This window comes from Tribolium castaneum, chromosome 5 (genome assembly GCF_031307605.1).
Source record: "Tribolium castaneum strain GA2 chromosome 5, icTriCast1.1, whole genome shotgun sequence".
NCBI lineage: Eukaryota > Metazoa > Arthropoda > Insecta > Coleoptera > Tenebrionidae > Tribolium > Tribolium castaneum.
The window spans coordinates 14,121,782-14,145,945 of NC_087398.1; the positions used below are offsets into that span (position 1 = coordinate 14,121,782).

Consider the following 24,164-nt stretch of genomic DNA (forward strand, 5'->3'; position numbering starts at 1 on the left):
TTTTTTTGAGAGATTCGTTACAATAAATATTGTACCTAACTTGCTTGGAAAGCAATTTCCCACATACGCACTTTATGCATCACTCGCTGCACTGGTACCGCAAACAAAGTGCTCATGTGGGAAATTGCACTTTCCAAACTTGTTAAGTAAATAACTATTACATAATGTTATTCTGTGAAAAAATAGGTACAAAATTCTAAATTCAAAGTATGAATAGCGTCTGGACAAGTTTCTATTTTGCGGACGCTATAAGTGTTTAATTGTTTGTTGTTTTGTTGTTTTTTACATATTATGTTTTATGTTTTTTAAGACAAAAATAACTTTTGAAAGAATTCAATTTCTTGTTTCTGCGCTATCTCTACACCAATAGTTCATAGCTTTTTTTACCTAACCTGACTATCTTGCGGACGGTGTTTGATTTTTCGTTTGAAAACTGATAAATAACAGCTACGTGCAGTGAATTTTTTTGTCGTTCCAAATGCAGTTTTCTTATTACAATTTTTTGTTAGTCAAAAAAATCTTTGAAAAAGCCAATTTGAACAAAAGAAAAAAATTCTTTAAAGAATAAGATTAGTTGAATATGTGGGCAAATGAAATATGCCCAAAAAATACAAGTTTAGAATAGTACCTATCTCAAATACGACACGTTTTAAGACAGGAAAAGCCGCCAATTTTTTTTTCCTACAGGGTTCATCAGATTCTAACTTAAAATTTCATAACGAACAATTTTTGTATATGTCTACTAATTTTAACTTAGGAAAAATGTTTTGATTTATGAAGAAGAGTTAAGATAAACTCGAAACATCGACTTAAAATATTAATAATATTTTCTTACAGTAAACGACTTTTACATTTCAAGGACATGTGTGTGTGTTTTCTGAATTAAACTCATTAAAAAAGCCTAATTTCTGTATAAATTTTAAACTAAACCTTCAGTGGTCCGCAGACTTATCTAAAATATAATAAGAGAAGAATTTGTTTTTAGCTTTACATTTTGTCTGATTTAAATACCAAAACAAAAACATGAAACTTTTTATTTTAAATCACCAGTGTGTGTCTTACCGTGTACAAGATATATTTAACAAACAAGAAAATCCGATAAAATTGAATACAAAAGAGCAACAGGAGAAAGACAAAAAAAATTATTAAAAATTAAGTCGCTGGGAATAAATTGAATTTAATTTCATGCTTAACTGAATGTCTTTTATAACAAATGGCAAAAGTATGAACCAAGCATTTGTTAGATAATTCTAAAATTTGGATAATTTTTTGGTACTAGTGCTATGCAGTCGACAAAAGATCTCTGATAAAGAGAAATATTAAGGGAATATTGTTTAAAATAGTATCTGGTGTCGAGCTCATATAAAACTATATTAGCAATAATAGCACTTATAAGTGAGTTCACTGGGCATTGTATTTAAAAAGGATTTTTTGTTAATATTAATATTTATTTTCTTGAACCTTATGTTTCCAATGGACCCATCATTAGAAAAATAGTTACGTTATATCAAATGACACTAAAGCAGAATTATAATTAAGTTCTAGTTAAAATTTTTAAGATTTGTTTTTAACAAAATGAAAATAATTTATTGAAACTTCATAATCAAAACACAGCCCTTATTCACATTTCATTTCACATTAAAAAGGCTTAAATCGTGGCATTTAGGTATTCTTCTTTTACCTATCATTTTATAAATACAACAATTTTTCTAAACAAATCCTCATATTATCTTTCCTTTTCCGAGAAGATTTACATTTTCAATAGCAATGAAAGGAAAAAGAAATGCCTGTTTTGTGCTTATTAATTTCCTCAGTTGAAAATTAGGCCTATGCTGCTAACATTTTTAGACTGTTACCCCCTAAAAAGTCCAAATAAGTGTCCGATTTTCAAGAAGTTGTGATCATTAATTGTGGTTGCGTTTTTAATTGCTTTAGTATATTTTAACAGGGGGAGAGTATGGAAGAAGCAGCTCTAAATGATGAGGAAAACGACGATGAGGACGATGATGATGATGAGGCCGCAGATATGGAAGCTTTTGAAGAGAGCGGAATGCTAGATGATGCACAGGCGACTACAGTGATTCAGCCAAAAGTAACAGCTAAAAAAGAATTGGATGAAGATGGTGAAATAATCCACACACGCACATATGATTTGCATATTACTTATGATAAGTATTACCAAACTCCGAGATTGTGGCTTACTGGTTACAATGAGGTATTGTAACACTTTTGAATATTTTTGTTCAACTTTAATTTGAACCGTTTTTGCAGCATCACAAACCCCTCACTGTTGAAGAGTTGTATCAGGATGTGAGCAAAGATTACGCGATGAAAACCGTTACAATGGAGACGCATCCGCATCTAAGTGTACCCAAAATGGCCTCAGTCCATCCCTGCAGGTAAACAGTTGACTATTTCTAGAATTCAAAATAAAGAAGTTTTGATAACAAAGTGAAGTAGACAGCCTTTCTGATGGATAAGGACTTCTGGATCATCCTGTATAAAAGAAAAAAGAATTTAAAATGCTAAACATGATAATGCAATACACAAATTAAACCATTTAAAAATAAAATTCAGGGTTGTTGCCAATTTATCTGTCATCTTGATCACTTTGATCAATTTTTAGTTTTTTTTTAATAACCTGAGGGACTGGAGACTAAGCAAAATCTCGCTCAAAAATAAGTTAAATTGAAAAAATACCATGAACTTATTTATTTGTGTTTTTTGGATGAGTTTTGACAAAATTATGCAAAATAATTGAGTTGGTTGTTTGTGCAAAAACGAACTAAATAGAACAAAATACTATAAAGTAACATCAGTGAAATATTTCTTTTGTTTTAATTGTACTAAAGTAAAACCAAAAAAAACCTTTATTTTTCGAGTTGTTAAAGGAAAGTTTTCGAAATAATTTATTCATCAAAAAAATAACAAAAACAAAAATTATACAATTTTTGACACAATGTAGCCAATTATTTTACAAGTAGAGATACTGAAATCTTAAACGTGCAAAGTGTTTTAAAAATTGTCATTTTTTCGACCTTATTTGGTGATTTTTCGGTGTGGTTTTGTAAACTGCCGTGAAGAAAACAAAGTTTTTAGCTCAATAACGCACTTAAATGCTCGAAAAAGACAAATATTGCGTTTCTAGCTGGAAAACGTGCTAAAACTCTTAAATATGTCAAAAAGTATACAGGCTGTAAATGAAATAAGTACAATAATTTTAACTGGTAATAGAACTCGTCAAAACCAACAATTTTTCCTAATAACTTTTTTTTCGAAACGTTTTAGTTTTTGAGTTACAATTATTTTAAAATCTCGCATAATTTTCTTACACGCCACTGTAAACAAAGTTACCTAGTCGACAAGATTACCGTATAGATCGGTTACGACTATTATTTCTTATTACTTTTCTTTGTTGGAGCATTTCATAAAAGGGTTAGTTTGTAGGAGGAAACAATGATTTTAAGAGATGCGGTTTTAAAAAAATGATACATAGAAAAAGTGTTTGTCTTTATAAGTTCTACCATTAGTTAAAAGTAATGTACTTATTTCGCTTACATCCTATATAATTTTAAACTTAATTTCATGATTTTTCGATCTGTTCTAGCGAAATCTCACAGAAATCTTGAGTGCTAAACTATATAACATAATTAGGGAAAATGAATACCACTTGCAACTAAATTGTGGTTTCGCGGGTTATTTTTGATGAAGTTTTGCTCAAAAATTAGTTAAATAGAGCGAAGCAGACAAAACATCATCAACTTAGGTTTACTTTTTTGTGATTTTTGATTTTTCGGTTAAAACTTGAACCAAATTGAACAAAACAAGCTAAAGTAAATACCTATTGCAACACTCACTAAAGCGAATTTTGGCCCGATTTGATAAATTTTCGGTGTTTTTGTGCGAAATTTTCATTGTTTCAGACCGAAGAATGTGCAAACTTTTGTGAAGAAAGTAGTTTTTAGCTCACAAAAAAACGCAAAAAACACAAATTGTGGTCTATTTTTGTGTTTTCGTTTTTGTTGTGTTTATTGGAACGATCAAAATCGGCAAAAATATTGCAACTTTAGACGTGGCTTCGTAATGATTCTTACATAAAAATAGTTCACATTTGTAAAAAATACTTGTCAAACGATCAATAAACAAATACCACCATTTTGCTTAAATTTTGCAGTTTTTTTCCTTATCTTATAAAAATAAGCTAAATCGACTGAAATTGACAAAATACGATCACCTTCAAATTTTATGTAAAAAATGCAAAATTGTGTGATTTTCCAACTAATTTACTGTTTTTTTTTTGCTACTTTGAGCGAAATCTCGAAAAAAGCACCTATTTTTCAATGAATTTTCTGATTATCTTTAAAAGAATTTTGGAAAAAATGTCATTTTCGACCTTTTTTAGTGATGTTTCGGTCCATTTTAGCAAACTCTCGTGGAGGAAACTGATTATTTAGCTCAGTACCTTGAAAATAGCCACAGCATTTGAGAACTCATTCTGCGGTTAATAATTAATTCAAAGATGAATTATGTATCTGTTCTCGATCCATCAAAAAGGCTGTAGTTTTGATAACTCCTAATTAATAATTCTTGTTACTTTAGACACGCTGAGGTCATGAAGAGCATCATCGAGACTGTAACTGAAGGCGGCGGTGAGTTAGGAGTCCACATGTACCTAATAATATTCCTCAAATTCATGCAATCGGTCATCCCAACTATAGAATACGATTATACTCAAAACTTCACGATGTAAAGGGAGTTGTTAGCTTCAATTTACTCACTGTGCTTTGTATTGTTATGTTTATTATTAAATCGGCGGTTTTTTTAATTATATTTTTCTATTAAAATGCTTGTGTAATAAATATACATCTTCAAAATAAATTATACAGGCTCCTAATATACATATAAAATACACACATAAATTTCAGGTTTGCTCCTTAGGGCATACTAAGATATTGCGGATTTATAGAATCTTCAATGTTGTAAGTTGTCACTAAGCACATGTTTTGATTATCTTCAGCTACGAATTGAATATTATTGTCCACTTTTGGGTCATCATCGGAGAGGAATTGGATGTTGCTTCCTAATAACTGGCCCTCAATTGGCACATCTATCTTCTAAAAGAAAAAAAACACGAAACGAATTATTTCATATTTTTTAAACAAAAAAACATACTTGTGTCTCCTCGATTTGCGTTACTATTGGTTTAGTTTTTTCTGGTACCGTTGTCAAACTAATTGGTACCAACGTACCATCAGGGAGTAACCCTTGGATATTTTCTTGCCCATCTTCGCTACTTGCCACAACCTTAACCTGTTGCCCATCTTGCGTTATAAAACTAATTGGGTTACCTTCCTGGTCCACAAGTTGTTGCAATTGTATTGTTTTCAAATCGTCAATTTCTTCAGCAACGTTTATTATTTCGTTTGTTTCGACTACTGTATCTTGTGGTTCTATATACGTAACAATCGCCTCACCTCCGTCTTTTTCATAGGTTACAAAGAGCATCTGTTTGTCTGAAATTATACAATAATCGGGGAATGAATTTTTTTCAAGCGCACAAGAACGAAAATAAAATTCTAATTGTAAATTAATTAAAATAATTATTATTGTAATTACGTGTGCATGCAAAATTTCAGGTTACTGTGATAACATGCAAAGTATACGAGACAAGAAAACAAGTTTAAAAAAAAGAAGTGGATCATCGAAAAAAAATACAATATAACTCGGGAGTACCTTTCAAATTTCTGTGAGTCCGTCGATGTTTGGCCAAGTTCGAGCTGTCCGCGAAGGCTTTGGAGCACAAGTCACACTTGTAGGGTTTTTCCCCGGTGTGTAGTCTCTCGTGTTTTTTCAAAGCCCAAGCTTCAGGGAACGTTTTGGGGCATTGCTGACACTTGAAAGGCCTCTCATCAAAATGCCGTCTCATGTGACACCTCAAAGTGACCTTATGTAGAAAACTCTTTTGACAAAACTCGCACCTATGTGGTCTCTCATCCAAATGTCGTTTCTTGTGAAGTCTAAACTGCGATGAGGTGGTGAACGCCCTTCCACAATGGTCACACTGGTAGGGTTTTTCCCCAGTGTGTATTCTCCTGTGCTCTGCCAAATTCCCCTTCTGTGAGAAGGATTTCTTGCAGAACTCGCACTGGTAGGGCCTTACCTAATGTGAGCAACTATGAATAAAAGAAAACGAGGACAATGGGAAAAAGACAAAAATGTTAAAAATCATATATTTAAATCATAGAAAAAAACAGCGCGGGATTCTGCGTCATAGTATTATCCCAGAAGCCTGTAGGTACTTTTTTAAATTTCTTTTTTTATCATAATACTTACGTCAATTACAATATCCGAGTTTAACAAATTTATCAAATATAGAGATGAAAATTCGATCATGCACGTTTTTAGAAATGATGATTTTTAAAGATTGGGACAAAAAATCTTTGATTTATTGGCCTCCCTGCTAGCTTGTTATGTGGAGCCTTGCACCTGAGTCGAAAGCGAATGACATTTTTACATTTGATAAAATTTACAACCTGACAACAAGAATTACAATCTTTAATAGTTTCCCGGTACAAATCAATTTTCAAATTTAAAAAATAATAAGCCATTGAGATAAACGGAGAAGTGTGGAGAATGATATAGTTGCGATTTTCTGTTTCAAATGTTTCAAAACTATAAAAAAACTCTCACTTTTCACAATTGGTTTTGACTTTTAATTAGTGGGTGTTTCCCCTGTAGTATCAAAATTTCAGTTCAGCTTGCTTTTAATATGGCCAACAAATTAAAATAATATTTTCAGGTCACCCTTGTCATTTATTACTTAAACACTATTATCTGTCGTAAAACTTTACGGTGTACAAAGAAACCGTTGCTACAATACTGTTCTCATGATAATTTTAATAGAGTTTAGGTACTTGGCATTTTTTGTCTGAGCTGTTCTCTGGTCACCGTAATAACACTAGTAATCAATGGGAATACTTATATTTTAGCCGAGGGGTTGACCCAGTAAATATGGTGTACAACCATTAGTCAATGTAGTAGTATTTTAAATACATATATTTGCAAATGTCTTCAATATTTTAAAATAAAAAATTAAATTGTTTTAAATAAATTTTGGTAAGAAATGCTAAATATTGGTAAATCCACAAATATAAGAAATAATGTTTTAAAATAGTTATTTATTTATCGAGTCTGATTGTAAATCGGACGCTTTATTGCCGAGTCGATTTTTAAAGGTCGAGTGATAACGAGAGGTTTATTATCCACGAGGTGAAATAAATGATTTACACGAAAACGGGGTCAATACAACATTTTATTCTTCGAATTAGACTCAACAAGGCTTAAAATTGCTGTTACAAAATAATCTGACTTTTCGTATTGAGAAATGCCAAACAGTTGTTAAAACTTCCTTATACAGGAGAAAAGCCGTAAATTTTGACAGCGCAATTTCAGTAATAAATTCAGTCAACTTAGTAATTAAATTACTAAATTAATTTGGTGTAAATAGCTCTAAGAGATGAATGCGAACAGCAGCACTGTGTAAACCTGTTCCAACAATTCATAAATGAAATAAATAATTTGTAAATATAGGAAATGCTTGGTAAATGTAGTAAATATCTGGTAAATATAGTCAATAATTTGTAAATGTAGTAAATAATTTGGAAATACAGTAAATATAATAAAATTATTTATAAATTTTGTAAATTTAGTAAATAGTAAATTTGGTGTACAAGATTTTGTATAGTAATCAACCCCTCGATTTTAACCAAAAGTGTCAAGACCATACATTTTTTAGGAGTCCATATAGACAATAATTTAAACTGGTCAAAGCACTGACAATTTATGTCAAAAGTTAAACTCAGCCCATTACACAATTATTAGAATAATAAAAAAATATCTGGAACTAGATTGTAGTTTAAAAATGTCATATGCTAAATCCCTAAATACAGGGTTATTCTTTCTGGGATTAGCCAATAAGTAAAACAAAAATAATAAAAACATAAATAAATAAATAAATAAACTTGGTTTATTTTCTGTTACAGATAATATGAGGATGTAAGTACCGTTGTGAGAATTAATTTTTATTACTGTTTATTTATTTTTTTATGCACAGCCAGTCTGTTTTTAGATTATAATATTGCTACTAGAAGACGTGTAATGGTATCAATCGTATCAATAAAAGCTTTAGGCATGAAAGCACCACAGACTCGTAAGAAGATTAAAGTACATTTTCTATATTTGTCTTTATATTAAATGAGATAATATGGTTGGTTTGTTCTTTATTCGACGTCGAGCACAGCTTTACTGTAAACGAATCTGGAATTAATGCGGTATTTCCGTTTTAAAAATTAATTTGATAAACCTCAGTTCAAAACGTCAGATGAAAATTTTGAAAATATTGATTTAGTCTATATTGTCTGGCTGTGGATAAAACGTTATATTGCAAATGGGTCTTACATGTGTTTTATTCGCTTAATTAAACCTTTTTTTAACATATTGTAAGACCCTGAATAATAGGAATATAAATACACCGCGCACAAAAATTATCGCAACACATGAATTTTTACGTGATCATATTTATTGGAATTTGAATTATTGGAGTAAGGTAATATTTTCAAATAAGTCTCAGTTTTGCTTACACACATCTGATAGTCGATTACCAGAGTCTACAGACGCCCCGAGAAAATTTATTCTCATTGTAACTTTCGTCGTCACGCTCTTTTCGGTGGAGGTTAAAAATTATGATTTTGGGGGAATGTCTGTTTGAGAACACACAGAGTTGGTGTCTCTACGTTGTGCTTATCTAACAGTTGAGGACATTTTAGAACCTCATGTGATACCCTATGGCCCTTTTGGCGGGAATAATTTCTTGTTTATACACGAAAATGCCCGTTAGTGCCTGACCTCACATAGCTAGAATTATGCAACAGTACCTGTAAGAGGTCAATTTAAGAACACTATAATGGTCTGAAAAAAGTCCTGATCGTATTCTTATTGATTATGTTTGGAATCACCCTCAGCTAGGCTTGATAAAGCACAGAAATGAATTTTGGTTTCTACAAGAACTGTAAAATGCCCTTCTGCAAAGATGGGAAACTTTGTTTCAAAACTATGTTGTTGACCTCATAGCAAGCATTCCTAGAACACTCGAAGCTGTTACTCGGACTAGAGATGATAATACATGGTATTAATGTGAAGGTGTAAGTCCTATAAAAATTACAATTTTTGAAAAAAATTAATTTGTATCTTTAAAAACAATTTTTTTGCGTTTTATTTCAACTCTTATTTACTTTAAAAAGCAATAAAATACTTTTTTGTTTCCAACCATTTAAAAAAATCACCCGTGTTGCGATAATTTTTGTGCACAGTGTATAAAATAATATAAATAATAAATAATCGCCATCAGTCCGATTATCCTGGCGGACAAATAACCGCGGAAATATTCGGCCGCATGTGCAATTTGCGGATGTTTAATTTAGTGTACCGTCAACCGGGTTGATATTTATTTACCGAAATATCAATTTTATTTTTTATTAAAAATTTATTCACAAATAAATCACACCTTTATGTCTGTTTTTAATTCTGATTCCAACGCTTCGTAATTAATTTCAAAGTCTTATGTGTAGATTGATTTTGTTTTGTCGTCTATGTAACCAGACTAGGTTACTCTACGAGTATGAGGTCATCAACTAGATCTTTCCCTTATTTTATTTTTCGAGGAAACTTCAAGTTGTTTGATAACGCGTATGATTGAATTCCATTTTTTAATTGACAAAATTTGTGAAAATTGTATAACTAATATAAAATCTCAAAAGATATTTTTTAAAACCTCATTGTTAAAAATGGTGGATGCGCCGGGATTGCGCATCAACAATTGTGCAACAATAAAATCTTTTAAATTGTGATTTGTGGCAACAAATAAAGCAATAAAAACTTAACAATACAGTAAGATACAGGTTGTTCGCGAAGTTGAGGCGTTCAATTTCAACAACCCCACGGATTGTTTTTAAAATATTTTATAAACAATTTTGGTTTATTATAGTTGTGTACTTTTATGTAAACCCAAAAGTTCATGTAATTTAATGTCTACATACATTTACAAAAAAAAAAAACAAGTTACTTGCAAACGATACGAATCCGTAGAATCCGAAGAGACACTCGTAAAAGTAAATTATTTTAAGTTTATGAGATATCGTTTTTTCTATGTAATAATTTATAAGAGTATGCACCTACAACTAGAGTTCCTTTATTGGGAGAGTTGGGACACTGAACGTCAAACAGATCCAATTTTGTATTATGTGGATAAGGTATATATTTCTATCCTTTTTTATTAAAATTTTTGTTAGTAACTTATGTCAGAGGTTTATGTCGAAAATAGTTTCAAGGTTATAATTTTTGTCAAATGCATAAAATAATTTTACGTCAAATTTAACCAGGGATGTAGGAAACGTAGAAATTTTAGGATTGCTATTTAAAAAAAGAAAATAATTGAATACCTACCAATATTAATGTTCACATTTCTAAAATTTTTCGATATTTATTTCAATATTAAATACATAACTTAAAACATACTTCAATGCTGAAAATGCTTTTCTTTCAGTCACAATTTTTAGCTAAAACATCTCGTCCCAAAAATTGGTCATCAAGAACCCTTCATATTTCTCGTCTTTTTAAATTTTCCAAAAAATTATATTGAAGGTGTTCTCGTGTGAAAAACGTAACAAAATCGTGAATTACCAATAACTTTATAATTTGAAACAGAATCTAAAGTTCACGTAGATGCTAAAGGCGGCCAAGCAGCGACAGGTTCAACTTTCCTAAAAATTAGAACCAATTTTGGGTTCAAGTACCTATGTATTTTGTAAATGCATAGACAAATTCCCAAAATCTCATAGATTTTGTACATAACATTATTTAGACAATCCACTTTTCCAAATGCTTGTTAATAATAAACGTAAAACTTGGCAGGAAAGATTCAATTTCTCTCTCTTTCATCGATGATTACTATTTCTTAAAGTTAAGGAAAAAATGTTTATGATGAAGAGTTTAGACGTAAAATTCTTGTACTTACAAAGAAACCTCTTTTAAAATTAGGAGTTCATATAAAAAAAAACAGTGAATTGACGACGACTGCCAGTCTAAACCATTTCTAAACGCAGTTAGTCGACGAAAAATGGAAACATTCTTTGACAAATTTATTTGACTTTTCGCCAAATTTCAAGTGTAACACCACTGATTTCTATTCGGAAATAAAATTAACTAGACGCCCTCTGGTAATGACTTTTGAACTATGTCGAAAACAGTCATGGCCTCCTTGATGTATGGAGACAACTTCGTTGTTCAGGCCTGGCGCATCATTAAGTTCGCCTGATTCTCCACTGGCGCTGCATTTAGCGGACTGACGTTTATTTGACAAATACCATTTTTGAGGTTAAAGACTAATAAATTTGAAAGGTGTAAGTGTGCAAACGTGAAATACGTAGGAAATGTGAGGATAATTCTAAAGTTGTGCCCTGAATGAACGTTTGGATAGTGAAACTCTTGCAGGAAATCATTTTACGATCATTTGGAGTTTTTATTTTCAGCTTCAGAAGATATACAAATTATTTCAGGGTGAATTGGTGGTTCGTCATCGTTTATGAGTATTTTAAGCATAACCTATGGCACTAGTACGTAGACACAGAGGCAGAGAAAACGACGTTTCAAAGTATCTTTCATTTATTATGCATACTCTATGGTTTTACCAATGGTTTAGGTAGAATGCGTGATTTTTAAGACATGGCTTGAGTTTTCTGAAAGGTATTTGCAATCTTTTAACCAGCAGATATTTGCAATACATCATTTAGGCAAATGAAACTATTTGCCACACACGTATTTTCAAACCCTGCTATTGTTAATTTAGCTTTAGTAAAATGTACAAAGAAAGTCGTTTTTTCAAATGAAATGGTTTAAAAAAGCTCGATCCAGCGTTCCTCTGCTGCGTTACTCCCTGCTGGAGTGTCTATGGACCGTCCGTTCCAAAGTCCCTGTCTGGACCTCTGTTTACTCTCACGCACTGCTCGTGGATCACCAAACTTCGAAAAAACTCTACTACTTTATTAATTTTTTTGAGTTTTTGTATTTAGAATTTATCATTAACAATGTGGGCTCTTTTGCACCTTCTCTTCTGCTGATTGTACTTGTTAAATTCAATTTTTTTCGGATTTAACCTCACAAATGCTATTTGTCAGATAAACGTCAGTGCGCTAAATAGGGCGCCATCTACGGTTTCGAAAAAACCGCTGAAGCTGATCGATGCGCCAGGCCTGAACAACGAAGTTGTCTCCATACATCAAGGAGGCCATGAAAACAGTAAAGAAATTTTCGTAATGCCACATTTAACTGACATTTAATGAATTGTTCAACAATTTTGCGTGTATAGTGTTAATTACTTACAATAGAAAGAATTACTTTAAACGTACGTACTAGCGTTGACTTTGGTTCTGTAGTTTTTCGTGGTATAAAGTGTTTATTGTTGGAACTTGAAAGTGGATAAAAAGTGAAAAATATTTAAATTTTGATTACAAAGTGTTCTCAAACAGTTGTCTAATTAAAGATTATAAGTAATGGATCACAGCGAACACAAAGTTTGGCTCAAGAAACCAATAAATCAGTGAAGTGTTATGAATTTTAGGTTAGAATTTTCCACTGAAAAAATCATGAAATGCTGCGGTAAATCTACAAAACTACAATAAAGATTAACAACTGCTGATACATTTAAACGTAAATTATTCCAAAAGGTAGGCTTTTCAATGTCTTTGTAATAATTTTCCAATAAAGAAAGTGAACCAAACAGTCATTCGTTATTCGTGTTTTCCTCGTCATCTCTCATTTGTCAACATAAGTTTCTTGCATCAAAGATGCAATAATCATTCCGCATAGGCAATGTAATAATTGTGAAGTCCCAAAATTCGTACAACGCTCAAAACATCCGAATAAACATTTTCCCGCCATTTATGGTTACTGTTTTCGACCTAGCTCAGTGGCGCCCCCAACGGTAATTTTACTTCCGAATCCCAATTCGTTTTTTTACACATTCCAACCGACATTCATTTCATAATGAAACAAAATTTCGAAAATTGACATTCAGTGTCCCAACTCTCCCGATATAGGAACTCTACCTACAACTAGAAAGTTTGTTTCGTCTTCGTCCAAACATCGTGGAAATAATTTTCACAAAATAAAGCGCAAGCTCGCCTAAATTGCTGTTTTTTAACGTCTTTACAACAGAAAAATCAAAGTTTTTCAGTTTCTTCAACGATATAGTCCACGTTCACTTAAAAATCGCAGATGTACAAACACGTATGGACTGTGCAGTACCACAGTACTTACAATCGAAAACTTCTTTTACTTAAACCTTCTGCACTGAAATATCTTTCAAAGCAAAACACACACAAATAGAAAAGTTGGTTCCTTTAGCCTTACCCCCGAATGCCACCTCTGGTGCAACTTGAGTGCGGTTTTGTGCGCAAAGGCCTTATCGCACTGCGAGCACCAATGACTGCGTTGTCCCGAATGCACCGTCCTCGTGTGGTGGATGAGATTAGCGCGCGTTTTGAACGCCGAATTGCACTGCGAGCATCGATGCGGGCGCTCGTCGGAGTGCACCAGCTGGTGGCGCTGCAGCAGCTGGCGATGCTTGAACGGCTTGTCGCACTTGTTGCAGACGAAGCGGCGTCCGTTGGTGTGCTCCGAGTCGCGGTGGTACTGCAGACTGCTCGGATGCCGGAAGCTCTTAGGGCATGAGGGGCACTTGTACTGGGCGCTGGAGTCGTCGTCGGGACCTGTTTTGGGGAAGTGTTGCAGAAGGTGGACTTTGAGGCTGTTGGCGTACGAAAAGCGCTTGTTGCAGAGTTCGCAAGCGAAGGGGCGCTCACCGGCATGGACGGCCTTGAGGTGTACTTCGTAGTTTTGTTTGCAGGAGAAGGGCTTGAGGCATTGCTCGCACGTGAACTCCTTTTTGGGGGCGGGGGCTGGGGGCGGCTGATCGGGGTTTGGTGCTTGGAGGGGTTTGAGGTCGGTGGGCAGCTGGAGAGTTCCCTGAAAAAGTGTTCAGGTGTATACAAATTTTCCCATTTTTTTTAATTATTATTACCAGTAATAAAAGATAAATGTATCACACAAATAGACATATCAAATCAGAAGAAAATAAACTTTTCAAAAATATCACCGCCGCCTATGATTCCTATCTAAAAAATACAACTTTATGTTATTTCAGCTAAACAAATAATTAAAAAAAAACGCTAATAACATTATTAAATTCTCTGTAAAAAAGTGCCTGTAGATTGTCTTTGTTTCAAATGTATATCTTTTATAAGGAAGTTATGATTTTTCAAAAATTTCGCTAAAATGTCAACTTTTGTTTATAAGTCGAAAACAAAATACGATAGCGGGCTGTAGTTTTGACCAAAATTATTTTCGCAAAAAACGGACCCGAGAATGTGTCACTCGTTTTTCTCTAAACCTCTTAGTTTCGGAGATACAAAAACCTCTTAGTTTAGGACAAACAAAATGCAGCACCCTGTACAGTAGTGTCCAGTTATAACGAACCTAGAAAATGTATCAAAATAAATTCATTTATCCTAAGTTCGCTATAAGAGGGAAATTAAAAAAGTGTCTTTTTATTTACATATGAAACCCTTTGCGAGTTACTGTGTGAATCTGATAGTAATGCAAACATTTTAAGCAGTGATAGTCGAGCTCAAATGAAATGAAAATAACTCTACTTGCGTTATCAGAATATATACAGTTTCTCAAATATACTTTCGGTTCACTTTTTTAACAACCATTGTGGTGCAAATAAGAGTCCCAATGTAGGAACTCTAGTGCAAATGACTAACCTGTTACTGTGACAACTCGTTTAAGAGTTAATGCCAAGAGCACACTATTTGCACCACAAAGGACACAAAGAAACTGCACGGCTAATAAATAAATTTAAATTTAAACAAATAAATTTAAATTTGGGGCACAACTTTAAACTTTACTAACAAAAAATTTAAACAAGAATGATCTCTAAGGTTTAGTTCTCCAAAATCTTTTACACTGAATTAAAATTGGGAAAAATAGTCACAGTAAAACAAGTTCTTCCGAAAAAAAATATAAAAATAAAAATTTTGCATCGATTTTTTTGGCGAGGATACCACCGAGTTCCATTCCCTCAAAAGCCACCGAATAATATCCCTGTAAACTTTGGAATGAAGTATTTAAAAGACGCAAACGTAGATGATATTATATTTTTTGGCGAATTTTTAGCAGCTAAAAATTATAGGTAAAAACATTCAGATAAAAGACATGGTTTCACAGGTTAAAATGTTTTCAATTAGTGATTACGCTTCGCTTGCTGCTTTGTCATTACTAATAAATTATATACCGTAACACGTTCTTCTAAATTTCTTATAAAAGTCAAATTTAGTTCATCATATCCAGAAGTTCGTTACAAGCGGGTTCGCTATAATTAGACTTCACTGTAATCGTAAAGTAAAATCGAAATAGACGTTCTTTTTGCCTTTTTCGACTAATGAAGCCAGTTTACAGCTTAGATTCGTAGTAAGAGTCTGTTAAAACGGGCCAAAATTTTATCAATAAAGGTAGTTTTTCAACCAGAAACTCAAAAGTTCTACAAAAATAAAGTGAAAAATCACAAAACTGTGTACAGAATGTCTTTTTTTTCGTATATGTCAGCGAGAAACCATATTACTTCGTAAAACAAGACAACAGTTTTGTTGCCACTTTTAATTGTTTTTGTATGTTCCTGAGGTACGATATTGATATTATTTTGCCCGATAAGTCGATGCAAAATTTCGAGCGAAATTTGATAAAAAAAAGCTACAAAGACACAAAATCTACTTGAAAAAGACGTCATTTTGCACACAATTAATAATTTAGGGATATTTTTGAGATTTTGCTAAAACACACCAAAGAAGGAGCAAATTAGATTGCAATTGTTCTTCAAAATTTCCTTTGAAAGAAGTTCCAAATTTAGCCGAAAATTGTGTTATTTTTGCACTTTTCCAACACAAGTGTGAGCAAAAAACTCAAGGCTTGTTTACAGACAGCGAAATTAAAATTTAATTTAGAATTAAACTAATTTGAATTAAGTTGCCATTTAAAATGCATTGACAAATGTCAAGTTAATCTCGAATTAAAATTTGATAGCAATTAAAATGTTCTGTAAACCGGCTCTTAGTTTCTTTACTAAACTTGACGGGAAAATCACCGACAAAGGTCGAAAATGCCAATATTTTTTCCCATTTTTCGAACACTTTCCACGCTTTTCAGCCAGAAACTCAATTATTCATCAAAACAGTTAAAAATGCAGTTTATATGTAATTTATTAGTGATATTCTGGTCCGGTTTAAACTGCTATTTTAGCTTTTTTGGTGTTTTGGCACATTTGACTGTAACAAATAACTTATTTCGGAAAAATTTCCTAAATTAGACCAAAAATAGTGTTATTTTAATCTTTTTCAGTCAGTCGTTTTTAAGGTAATTTTTGAAATTTCGTCAAAAAAAAACTACAAAAATACTAAATGTGCCCGAAAACTTTTTGTCAAATATATGTCAAAATATTAAGGAATTAGGCCGAAGGGTGATGGCAGCAATGACGATATTTTTATTTTTTGAAGAGAATGTACGATTTGGAGGTAAAAACCACAATTTTTTCCAACTACATAATATCTCATTTTTTTCTAATAAAGATTTTACTAAAACACATCAAAAAAGAACTAAATTAGGTTCATTTTCTAACCAAAAACCAATTGCAAGAGCTGAGTTTAAGCAAGCTTTTGCAATGTAAAGCGATTTTTTTTTAATTTCTCAGCATGGTTTTATGGAGAAACGGTCTACCGTGACAAATTTGTTACATTTCACTCAAGATGTCGCTGTAGAGCTAGATGTAAATGGGCAAGTCGACGTAGTGTACACGGACTTTCAGAAGGCGTTTGACCAAATGGATTATTTTATACTTCTCGATAAATTACGGCACATAGGTTTCAGTAGCTTCCTACTTGATCTCTTAACTTCCTATCTTGTTAATCGTGAACACTGTTAGATACAGGAATTGTTTATCTTCTAGCTTCGTATCAACTTCTGGAGTGCTGCAAGGCTCAAATGTAGGTCCTTTACTTTTTCTATTATTTATAAACGATATTACTGCAGCAGTAACTTGTAACAGTCTTCTATTTGCTGATGACCTTAAGCTTTATAATATCATAAAAACCGATAATGATTTTCAAGTCTTGCAGAATAACATCAACAATCTCCTCCAGTGGTGCGAAGCTAATAGGCTAAACCTAAATATATCTAAATGCTTTATTATGTCTTACACAAATAGGAAAATTCCGATCATGTATAGTTATAATGTTAGTGGTCACATTTTACAAAGAACAGACACATTTAAAGATCTAGGAGTTACCTTTGATAACAAACTTTTATTTGTGAATCATATTACAAATATTGTTAATAGCGCGTATAAAACTTTAGGATTTATTTATCGCAACTGTAGAGAGTTTACTAATTTAAGAGCCTTAAAAGTCTTATTTTTTGCCCTTGTACGCTCCAAGTTAGAATATTGTGCAATTATTTGGTCACCTATATATGCCACACACATAAATAGTATTGAATCAGTCCAAAGAAAATTTTTGAAGCTGCTATGGTATATTTCTTTTAAAAATTACCCCGATAGGGGATGTGACCAACTAGTGCTTTTAAGGACATTTAATATCAATTCTCTAGAAATTAGGAGAATTATCTCAAGTATTGCATTTTTACATAAATTACTAAACAACAAGATTGACTGTATTGCTCTTCTTAATAAGATAATTTTTCTGGTTCCTAGAATTAACTCACGGCATTCCATGACTTTTTACAGTTGCAGTTGTAATACGAATGCTCTATTAAAATCACCTTTATATGTAATGTGTAGTAATTTTAACAAAATTAGCAGTAGTTGTGATATTCATTTTCATTCATTTAATTACATTAAAAATCATATAATTAGTTACTTTAGTGGCTAGGTAAAATTTAATTTTAGTTCTTGTTTCTTAATTTATTATTATAGTATTATTATTAGTTTGTTTTAGTTTATTTAAATTATTAGTTTTTGCATGCAGCACGATCATTAAGTTTAAGTTTATTTTCTGTAATTGGGTGTTTCACCTGTTGAAAATAAATATTATTATTATTATTATTATTATTATTATTATTAAACGGTGCACGTTAACAGTATAAAGGGTAATACTTTTTTGTTCGGAAAAAGTAGTGTTAACAGAGCAAGAAGTTAACAGAGCAAGAAGATCATTAAGTTTAAGTTTATTTTCTGTAATTGGGTGTTTCACCTGTTGAAAATAAATATTATTATTATTATTATTATTATTATTATTATTATTATTATTATTATTATTATTATTATTATTAAACGATGCACGTTAACAGTATAAAGGGTAATACTTTTTTGTTCGGAAAAAGTAGTGTTAACAGAGTAAGAAAATTTTGTTTTTCGTCATTACTCATTTAAATGAAATATTTTAGAAACAGTTTTCAATATATTCGGTCAAATGGTTCCAAAATAGTCTTGAAAAAGTCTATATTTTTTTAAAGGTTTGGTTTAGTTTAGGCATCAGTAGAGACAGATCCTATTATCCGAGGTTCTAATACTTTTCTATATTTATGAATGACCCTGTATAAGTAAACAGGTTATAGCTTAATATTTTTAAACAGGATTAAGTCATTTTCTGGTCGCAAGTCAGCCAAATTGTACGAAAAATATCTTAATGTAGAGTAACCTAGGAGATTAACCAATTGGTCTTTTGAACTGGATTTTTTGCACCCTAGTATACATACATATTTATCAACTTTTTCCGAAACTGTGTGACCAGAATGACCATTTTCCTCCTGGTGTTGCTCCAGAAGCGGCTTTTGATCGGTCACAAAAGTACACTTTTCTTGGGTGCAGCTGTACTCCACCTCGTGCATTTTTTTATGCAATTCGTACCTCCCATGGTGTAAAAATTCGCGTCCGCAAATCTCACATTGGTATTTTCGTCGACGTTTTGACTGGCCTGCTATACCTAGGTACATTAAAAATTAGTCAATAGATTAATTTATTGAAATAAAAAAATCGTACTTTTATTTCTAGGACGTGTTTTATTCAAAGTCTTATTTATTATGACTGGTTGGCCTAAATCTTCACCGTTTTCGGTCTCCAGACGTCCTATTACTTCCTCAACCTTATTTGAGCCTTCGCCTTCGTCTAAAATCGGATCGTCCTCGTCTGAGACCGATTCTTCGTCTATAACACCCTCTTGTTTAAACACTTTATCCAATTCCTTCCCTTGAATCGCTTCAGAGTATCGGGTGGGGACCTTAATTCTTCGTTTTCTTTTCCCGTCTTCTGTGGCTTCTTCAAATTGCTCCAATTTTTCTTCAACTTTACAAATATCTTTGTCGTTTGTTTTTAAGGATTGGTCTTCTTTATTAGGCGGTTTTGGGGGTCTACCACGTTTTCTTCGAGGTCTAGTGAGGCCTTCGGCCTTTAATGATAATTCGTGTTCGGGAGGAAACAAAGGTCCGTGTGAAAAAACTACAAAGTAGTGCAATTAGACGAAATAAAAATCCCCATGGGTGGTATTAATAAAAATAAGCATTTCCTAATTAGTAATACATATAAAATTTAATTAAAAAGTTAAATGTAGTAATATTTAGCAAAAAAGGTGTATCGTGTAAAACTATTACACTCCTAAATAATAAATAGAAATAAAAATGGTAAAATGACTTGTAAAGAATAAATAAAACTAGAAGTAAAATCTTTAACTAATACGAGTAAAGGGCCCGTGTTGTAAGGAATGTAACGTTGTCTCTTTATTGTCACAAAGGCAAAGCAACCAATAAGAGGAGCTTACTCTGGACTGAGAGGACATTTGAAAAAAATGTGTAACTAATTCCAGTTCCCAAAAATTCCAGTAAATTCCAAAAAAATCTACAGAAATTCAAGTAATTCATAGTAATCCCAGATTAATTCAAATAATCCGAAATTAGTTCCTAAAATTACAACTTAAATTTTGTGATAACAACTTAGTTTTCGTAGATCCAAAATAGTTGCGTCATCGATATTGTAGTAATTTCCAAGTAATCTCGGATAATTGCAGAAAGAATTCATATAATTCCAGAAAAATTCTAGGAATTCCATAAATTCCAAAGACAATTTTAATACATAATTCCAATTCCAGTACTTTGTTACACGCTTCAACTTGTTTAAAAATGAAAATACAAAAGAAAGGTTTATTGTTTATAAAGATAATTATTAACAGATTATTCTCTAGAACTAAGTGGTTGTAATTCAGTATGTCACCTCTAAAACTTCAAATATTATTAGACCGTTTGCTTTAGAAAGGGAAGAATAAAAAAAATCTTTCAAGCTTTCAAATGCACAGTTTTGTTGAAGTATTTAAAAAACATCTAAAATTAAAAAATAAGATGTGTTTTTTTTAATATACATTCTAATGAACTGGTTCCTTGTTAGACAGGAAATCGAAGTACATATAATAGATTCTTTTTTTCATAGTTTCCCCCACATTTTCAGGTAGAAATCTATTCGATTTAAAAAAATAACTTTTCTTTACTTGTATAATAAACTACTATTGCTGTCTTGCAATATCTATAAATAAAGCGAGAAGTAATTATTGAAAAATTAAAAACGGCAAATGCAAACTGCATTGGTAAGACTGAGGTGTCAAATAAATCCGAAGATAAAACACAATTATAATAATTGAAATAATAATTGAAATATAAGCAGAAATATTGTCACTTATACATACAAATTATATGATTCTGAGAATACTTCACGATCTTGTGTGTTTTAGGTTTATTATATAGAGCGAGTAACCCGAAAATTCACCAGATTTTCTAAATTCTTTGCGAATAAAAAAAAACACAGTAAAATTGCTAATTAGTCTAAAATTACTAATTTTTCCGTCTTAACCCAGTTCTTAAAATAGAAAATGGCAATAGCGCATTTGTTTTTTTCTTGAGTCAAATATAATAATAATAAATTCTGTGTAAGAAAAGAATGTATTAAATTGAATCCCAACAACAAATTTAAAACCAATAAAACCTACTAATTTAAAGAAAAAAATATTTTTTAAAATTGACAGTTGATAAAGGATGATACAGATCATAAGCATTTTTACATCAAAAAGAGCGTGAACATTATTTTCAACAGCGTCAATTCGCAAAATATGTCTTTCGTCATATAGATTTTATTAATTGAAAAACAAAATCTTTTCTTTAGCTTTTACATGCTATAAACAGTATATTCTTTAATAGCATTCATCATAAACCATATGCTGAAGCTCTATCGCCACAAAATGTTGCAGACAGGGCTCACAAAATCTCAACTTGCGCATGCGCGTTCTTTGAAAATTTCCTCTGATGTCCTCTATTTTATACATCGATTGTATAACTTCGAAACAAACAAAACAAACAAACAAAAAAGGAAAGCACATGTATATATGTGTAGTAAAACATTTTTTGCAGTCACACCAACGACAAATCAAGGACCAACGAGTATATTTTTTTGTTGAACAAGGTGAATTAATTGTGGTTTAACGTTTAATTCTAAAATTTCTTTAAATGTAGCCAAAAATACAACTTACACTTACCACTGAATACTGCATTTGATTTATAAATAATTAATTGAATAAAATTGCTTTCTCTTTAAACAATATTATTAGTTCATTATGAAATGTTCGCAAAACTACCAAAACAAAGTTGATAATACAAATTAATTTTGTATCTTTCTAGAAATTACATATTTCGACAGCTAGAATTAGTATTAGTATTTGTTTCATTAAAAAAAAACAGAAATAACCTAAAAATTGATTCACCCTTGAAGAATTTATGTTTATTTATGTAAATTATCAAATAAAACTATATGAAAAAGCAATATTCTATATCACAAAGCCTCGAGAGCTTAAATAATTTTTTGGAAACAAATACTTCGACTTACAGAGGTTCCACTGTAATTGTGCTCAACAGAGGATTGATAAATTTGTAAGTCAAGCATTTAGCAGACTTATTTTTAGAAAAATTTACTTAATTAATTTATAAGTTTATCCTTATCTACATAATATGTTCTTATATTAGTAGAGAAATAAGCATTACTTCAAGGTGAATAAAAAAAAAAGGAAATGCTTAATAGACATTCAGTTGAACTTCGGTAACTCGAAATTGTAAGCAAAATAGTTTGAGTTATCGAAAATAACTGCAAAAAAGAAACTCAAGATTTTAAATAAAATGGTAAGTTAATACGTCTAGAATTTTAGTCAGCAATAAACGAAAAACACGTATTATTTTTACAAATTAAGTATTTTGACAATACATAATAGTAGTATTATCAATAAGGGAAAAAATTCCACTCAAAAACGCAAATTTCGGTCCAGTGATCGTAAAAAGAGTTCTAAATATCAAGAAATACGACTGAAAAAATTACTTACACTCCGCGATAAAAATAGTACCGAGTCAAATTTTAGTATTGCCATTAAAATGATTTATGTATTTCTTTAGATGAGTCAGAATGATTAGGATTAAGCTCCTATTAATAATTAAGTAGGAATATTTGCATTTGCTTGTCGAAAATTGTAAAAAATCTTTAAAATGTTCGTCTTGTGAATGTCTTCAAATAACCAAAAACACATCCACTACCAACAATAAATATTTACTAGAACCCAAACCAAAAACGATTATTAATACTTTAAAAACGGCGTTAAGCAAAAATAATTCCAAATCTTTAGCACAACACCTTATATATTCAAATTTGATGAACCACAAAATATCACAGTTGCAAAATCGGCGGAGAATTACAAGCGCGGGAAACTACCAACCTAACAGTATTCACTAAACACCCCGCTATCTGTGCCGCTAATACGTATACCTTAGTGACTTTAATGATTCCAGGTTATTTAAAAATGCTAATCGATCGCTGGAAAAATGCTATACATGTTTAAAAAGTCCCTTAAAATCGCAAGTAAAAACAAATGCTTATTTTTATTAACATCACCCAATAAATCAGTACTTTGTATTAGAAATTTCTCTCCAGTCTCATCCGACTGAATGGTGTAAGTATCGACGCTGGAGTTGGGATTAACACTTTTCAACGCCTCTTCTAGTTGCAATCTTTGCTTTTCCTGCCGGTTCAACTTGTCTTGTTGCAATTTATACAGCTGTCTCAGCTTAATTTGGCCTTGGACTATCAGGTCCATGAACGATTTGGTCGCTTCCAGCTGAATGTTGCAGCCCGGGCAGATTTTCGTTGGAAACTTTCGGTCATTCTCGATCTGCAATTGCAAAATCAAATCTCCCGCCAAAAATTCCAGTAAGTAATAAAGGAATCAAAGCCAGGTTCCGTTGGTTGTATTTCGTGCTTACCTTCAACGGTAAATATTTGTTAACAAGTTCACTTAAATCCGGCTCGTTTTCTCTTGTTGGAAACAATTCCGTCCCGTTCACATTTTCCTCACCGCACAATCGACAAAGAGACATTTCACATATCAAGCCTGTCAACTCCATTTTGTTTCCAGGTTTTCGGCCAACGTCGGGAAATTACCGATACTTGGGGCCAATAGGAGGCAAGAACGCAGTCACGTGGTTTTTGATTAAAGGAAGAAAAAAGACAATGGGGTAATAAATAATTAAAATCCTTGTGATTAAATGATTACCACCAATTGTTTATTGTATTACGATAGAAATAACAAGAGAAATACATTATTTTTTCGGTGGAAAAGAACAAGAAATTTTTACTTTTGTTTTTGTCACAGTTTTTATTAAATTATTTCATAAGTACCGCATACTGTTATTAAATTGCATTTAGTTTTTAGAATAAATTAGCTACTTATTGGTTTCTATCGTTGTCATTCTCAAAATTAAAGACAAGCTATTTAAATAAAAGTAAAGTAAAGTATTTAAAGTAAAAAATAAAAAATATTTTACTGTATTACTGGTTGCCTATATTGGGTTCCTTTAGTGATATTTGTTTATTAAAATACAGGTGTTTCAAATAACTTTACGAAGCTTGCGCCTAATGTTCGTACTCAAATGTACAAAAGTTACAAAAGAGATACAAAAAATACACA

General features: G+C 31.8%; 2 protein-coding genes across 3 annotated transcripts in view; one reads left to right on the top strand and one right to left on the bottom strand.

The window, feature by feature from the left end:
* The window catches only part of Atg3 (Autophagy-related 3), a 6,217-nt gene extending 1,339 nt beyond the window's left edge, over positions 1–4,878 (top strand). The window contains exons 3-5 of the mRNA XM_008201077.3: positions 1,949–2,215; positions 2,272–2,399; positions 4,600–4,878. Of these exons, the coding sequence (XP_008199299.1) occupies positions 1,949–2,215; positions 2,272–2,399; positions 4,600–4,750 (546 nt within the window). The 3' untranslated portion in view covers positions 4,751–4,878. The remainder of the gene's footprint in view (positions 1–1,948; positions 2,216–2,271; positions 2,400–4,599) is intronic.
* Positions 4,848–23,632, bottom strand: Meics (Meiotic central spindle). 2 transcript variants are annotated; one of them, XM_008201078.3, is made up of 9 exons: positions 23,461–23,632; positions 23,108–23,369; positions 19,163–19,618; positions 18,880–19,106; positions 13,917–14,079; positions 13,465–13,823; positions 5,734–6,160; positions 5,173–5,513; positions 4,848–5,114 (listed from the first exon to the last, which is right to left on the bottom strand). In XM_008201078.3, exons 1-9 carry the CDS (start codon positions 23,599–23,601, stop codon positions 4,935–4,937), a joined length of 2,556 nt encoding a protein of 851 aa, XP_008199300.1. In that variant the 5' UTR covers positions 23,602–23,632; the 3' UTR covers positions 4,848–4,934. The 2 variants fall into 2 exon arrangements, with proteins under 2 accessions (XP_008199300.1, XP_967201.2); XM_962108.4 differs by having other exon boundaries at positions 13,465–14,079.
* Between the last annotated feature and the right edge of the window lie 532 nt (positions 23,633–24,164).